Source organism: Centruroides sculpturatus, unplaced genomic scaffold (assembly GCF_000671375.1).
Source record: "Centruroides sculpturatus isolate CEXI.00-Female unplaced genomic scaffold, Cexi_2.0 scaffold1556, whole genome shotgun sequence".
Classification (NCBI taxonomy): Eukaryota; Metazoa; Arthropoda; class Arachnida; order Scorpiones; family Buthidae; genus Centruroides; species Centruroides sculpturatus.
This window is the reverse complement of record NW_019386139.1, coordinates 167,771-173,094: the sequence shown is the minus strand read 5'-3', so window position 1 is coordinate 173,094 and position 5,324 is coordinate 167,771. Positions and strand designations below refer to the sequence as shown.

At 26.3% G+C, this 5,324-nt stretch overlaps 2 protein-coding genes across 2 annotated transcripts in view; one reads left to right on the top strand and one right to left on the bottom strand.

Annotated features, from left to right (window-relative positions):
• Window positions 1–387: 387 nt before the first annotated feature.
• Window positions 388–5,324, top strand: part of LOC111613769 (serine/threonine-protein kinase Genghis Khan-like) — a gene marked incomplete at its 5' end in the record, with an annotated part of 36,996 nt that continues 32,059 nt past the window's right edge. Inside the window, 3 exons of the mRNA XM_023355114.1 lie at window positions 388–493; window positions 3,949–4,073; window positions 4,179–4,287. Coding sequence (XP_023210882.1) covers window positions 388–493; window positions 3,949–4,073; window positions 4,179–4,287 — 340 coding nt within the window. The remainder of the gene's footprint in view (window positions 494–3,948; window positions 4,074–4,178; window positions 4,288–5,324) is intronic.
• LOC111613766 lies at window positions 4,500–5,317 on the bottom strand. Its single transcript, XM_023355112.1, has one exon. It carries the CDS (start codon window positions 5,259–5,261, stop codon window positions 4,842–4,844), a length of 420 nt encoding a protein of 139 aa, XP_023210880.1. The 5' UTR covers window positions 5,262–5,317; the 3' UTR covers window positions 4,500–4,841.

Below are 5,324 nucleotides of genomic sequence, written 5' to 3'. Positions count from 1 at the left end.
TTTATAAATAGTGTTAACTTTATAAAAACTTGAAATTTTCAATAGAGAGATATGTTAAACAGTATAATAATGAATATAGTAAATTGAAATATGCAATATGTATGAAAACTTTTATATTCACATTTCTGTTAATTTATGATTTTTATTATCAAGTAAAAATGTTTTTCTTTCTGTCAGTCTAATATATAGTTTTTTCTCAATACAGTTACTTATGTTATGATGAATTGTAAATTTTCTATTTATTGAACAATTTTTTAAAACTTAACAACATAAATAGAAAAATTTTAATATGATTTATTTTTAAGTTTTGAAGTTAGAAAAAACTTTAATATTATACAATATATATATTTCAGAAATATAAAAATTTTCTTAAAACATTTTTTTTAGTTCTATAGAACATCAAGAGGCCTTAAATGAAATAAGAAGAGCACATGAATGTGAAAAACAGTTGCTCCAAGATGATAATAGGAAATTAGCATTAGAAGTTGAAAGGGTAATCTTATGCATATTTTTACATTAAAATTACTGTTTGTTCAATGGATAATATTATTTATTTACCTGAAATTTTTAACATATAACTTTTTGTTTTACATTAATTCTGATAACCATTTTAAATAAAATAATACATCTTTAATAATTTAAATGATTTTAAAACTATAAAACTTCAAAAAAACATTGTGTTAAAGATTAAGAAAGCAAACAACAAAAGACAAATTTTTCCAGGATTAGAACAAAATTTATTAAATTGTATTAAATTGACTAAAAAATGTCAAAGTAAACTAGAATAATTGGATTGAATAAATTTTAATTTCAGGTTTAATTTTGTTATTAGTTTTTGTATAGTTTGTACTTTTTTCACTACATTTCCCTATTGGCAAATTTCAGAATTAAAATTTTTTGTGAAATCCTTTCCCATATCCAGAGTAGTATACCTGCAAAATTTAGTGACCAAAAGTTCAAAATAGGGAAAATTTAATTATGGCCACCTGATATTTCATTGATATTCTTATTGCAGACAATTTGCAGATTACAAATTATACAAATTATGACTGAAATAAGAATCAATAACAAATACAGTTTGTTATTCTTTTGCCAGTTACTATGCATAGTTCCTGTAATTTTATCTAAAAGATTAAAACTTACCAAAGGATTTTGACTATGAAAAACAGAAGTTTGAAAGACTTATAATATAATTAAAAAATTTTTAAATTTAGAGATGACATCAAACTTCTGCAACTTCTTAGATTGTGAAGAAGTTCAAAGCATCATATGTAGTTGACATATTTATTTATAGATTACAAATAAGAAAAAGTTACACATTCTTGTATTAGTTAACTAATATGTTTTTATCAATGCATAAAGGTCTTTTATCTCAGCGAAAGTTACCTGACACTTGTCATTTAAAATTGTATAACAACTTATTTTGGATTTTTTTTTTTCGATCAAACTGTGTTTTAATTTAATTTGCTTTATTCAGACACAATAATGTGACTCCTTTTTAAACACTTGTCAGATTATTCATCTTTTTATTCAGTTGGGACGCTAGTTACAAGTCGCGTTTCGGGCATTAGCTCTCCTCAGCCAACTAAACATTAAAATTAAACGTGAGAAAATTTTACATGTACATACGCTAATTAAAAATTCCGTAAATATAACATACTTAAAAAAACATACCTTAAAAGTACAAATTACAACATACAGACTGCATACATAATGGACTGTATCAGATTCCATAGATCGAGTGAAGAATGAACAGATTGATGGGTCTTGAACTTGACAACAGGACTTACAAACTTTGGTTTAATATAAATAATATTCAAATAAATAAATCGAATTTATAGACAATTTATAACAGTATCTATTTTACCTGTAACTAGCAGACCCGACCACGCGTTGTTGTGGCTCAAAATGTATCTATTATAAATTTATAACACTTCCCCCGTGGGGGGAATTTTTCAAAAAATTTCTTCTTAGTGTACATGCTGTTGACGTACCCTATTAAAACGCAATCAAATATGCAAAAACCTGCATCTAAAATGGTATAATAGAAGCCAAGTACTTCACGGTAAGCCTTAATCCTGTGTCTCTCCCCCGCGGGGGGGAATATCGAAAAATTTCTTGTTAGTGTACATTCTGTTGACGTACCCTATTAAAACGCAATCAAAAATGCAAAAACCCACATCTAAAATAGTATAAATAGAAGCAGAGTTCTTTACCATAAGCCTTAATCCTAACCACCTCCCTTCAGTGGAGTTGAATTTCGACATGTATATTATATAAAAACACGTGCATATTTGAATGCAGCGTTGTGTCAAAATTTTAAAGGAATCAGTAGGAACAAATGAACATTACATTTTTATTTATATAAATAGATAGATGATGATCTGCTTTAGCTCATTTTCACAGAAAAGCATAATGCCTCACAGAAAAGCAAACTTAGGATGTCATACTCGTAGCGCCATCTGTTGGACATAAAAGCCTTAACCTAGATTATATCTTTTAATTTATATGAATGTTTAATGGAATAATATACAGCCTATGTCCACCCTGAAGTTCCATTCTAAATATTGGTGAAAGAATTTTTGAAATTGTATGAGTAGTTTCAAAGTTTACCTGCTGCATACAAACTTACTTACATACAAACATTACCTCTTTATAATATTAGTATAGATTTATATCTTGACTCATCTCTAGATTCACACAATAACTGTTTTAGCATTTGCATACAATCTCGCATACAGCTATCCCAGCGACACAGTCTGGTTTTGCTAATTTGCATATATATCTCAGTAAACTATCAATACTTTGAAGCAGTTTCGGTATTCAATAGAAAGTTGTGTACAAACTCAAAAAAATTATTAATATTAGCCTATAATACTTCGGATTTTTACTTCAAAATTATTATTTAAACATATATGAACTTTGTACGCTGACGATTATCACCACAACAATATTTCATAATCTCTGACACATTTATAATATTTTTATCCAGTTTTCACTAATTTTGATACTTAAATTTTTATTTATACAATTCTTATTTTTATTTTTAATAAACTCAACACTCTCTTTAAATTTTCTGTGATATGTCTTCTTTTCCTTATGTAAAATCTGTATATTAGAATTATCAATGTTGCAATTGTTTAGTACAAATGAACGTGGAATACTGAATTTAATTGGTGATACTTCAAATCAGACATACGTTCTTTAACCCATATTTTTAGCTTGCGTTTCGTCTCTCCTATATAAAAACTGCTGTTTTTACATGTACATGATATTTTATAAACAATATTTTTCGTGTCTTTTTTATTTATTTTTTGTTTTTTTATACTTTGTTTAGCTTTCAATCTGGAAAATAAGTTTTCATATTTTGGAGCGAGTTTCATGTTATTTTTCTTCATCTCAGTATCTATTTGTTCATACATATGTTTTATATTTTATGTATGGAAAACCTAAATATTTTATTTTTACTTCTATTTTTTCATCTTTTGTTTTGGTAGCGTTATTTATTCTTTGTTGCCATTTGTTAATTAATCTAATTGAATACCCATCTAAATTAAATTTTTTTTTTTTAAATTTAATTTAGATAAAATAAGACATATGTATGCATCCCAATGAATCCCAACTAGCATCCCAACTGAATAAAAAGATGAATGATCTGCCAAGTGTTTAAAAAGGAGTCACATTATTGTGTCTGAATAAAGCAACTTATTTTGAAATTAAGTGTGATCAACAGATTAATCTGATTATTGAGATAACAAAGATATTTTAAATTATCAACTTTATTAACTATTTTTGTTGTTAATAAATTAAACTTTCCTTTTATATATTTAATATCTTATACTTGTATTAAAATGTTTTCTTAAAATATATTATTATTTAATAATACTAAAATTTACTATGTTCTTTATTTAGATATTATTATAGTAATTTTATATTTTCATAATTTAGATAACAGAATTGATAAATAGGCAGCAAGAAGATAGACGGCGTTTAGAAGATGACATTATTCAAATTAGAGAAAAGAAAGAATCTGTTTCTCAATGGGAAGCACAAATTAGTGAAATCATTCAATGGTAATAAATTTTTTAAAGCTAAAAATAAGTATAAAAAGGAAATTTGTAAATTATTTAAAATGTCATTTTTCAACATCTCTATGTGAAATTGTTTGATTGATATAGGGTTAGTGATGAAAAGGATGCACGAGGCTATTTACAAGCATTAGCTACAAAAATGACTGAAGAGTTAGAAAATTTAAAAATGAGTGGTGTTATTTCTTCTTCTACTATTGTAAGTATTTTATAATTTAGAAGTAAAAAATAATTAGAACTGTAATTAGAACAACTTTTTTTATGAAAAAATTGTTCTAATTGTGAAAAATTTCTTTTAATCTGCTAATATTCAATTATATCTGCTTTATCATAAATTGTATTAATTTATTATCAGCTATCTATAGTCTATTTATCCTAACTTGGCAGCTACTGTAAACAAAGATTCTGTCGTATTAATCCGCCGAAGATTTTCATTGGTCAAATCACAATCGGAAGTGGCTCGACACGTGTTGACCAGTTAAGCCCCTTTCTCTGCACGTGTTAAAGTAGGTCAAAGTTGTCACAACAATTTAAAAATTACCGAGATAATACAATACTTAGAAAAGTTATTATAGCTTACTTTAACATTTTTACGTAGCCGTTTAAATTATTTCCATCGTTTAAATATAGTTTGTCAAAAATTATTATTAAATATATATTATTAAGACTTACAGAAAACATGTATGAATTTATCTATGTTATATTTATATAAATAAAAATTTTTTAAAATAATTATAGTGTAAACTTACCTTATTAATCATCTGTATCAGAACATAGTTGCTCAAAGTAATCATTTATATCGCTTTCGTCACTACTTGTGTTAGACTGAATAATCAGTTTTTCTACAACAGTTTCTGAAATCTCATCAAGTTCCCACATTCGTTGTTCTTCTTTTTCTATATGTTCAATACATTTTCTCCATCGTTCTTCATTTATTTGTTCGATAGCTTCATTCATTAAAATTCGCACATCCGACAGTTTGAATGTTGTGTTGTGACGTGCGATGTAACCTTTCATATCTGCCCATATCAATTCAATAGGATTTAAATTACAATGATACGGAGGTAAACGTAACACGTCGATACCTATTTCTTTGGCCATTTCGTCAATAATATATTTATCGTATTTATGTTTTATTTTTTTAACAATATCCAAAAGTTCTATTTTCAACATTTTGTCGTTATGACGAACCCTATTTTTTTCCAACCAAGAAATTATGTCAGCTTTTTTCCAACT

What these genes read in the sequence shown, in the direction of transcription:
- LOC111613766 (XM_023355112.1), bottom strand. Translation starts at nt 5,261, where the DNA reads ATGTTGAAAATAGAACTTTTGGATATTGTTAAAAAAATAAAACATAAA.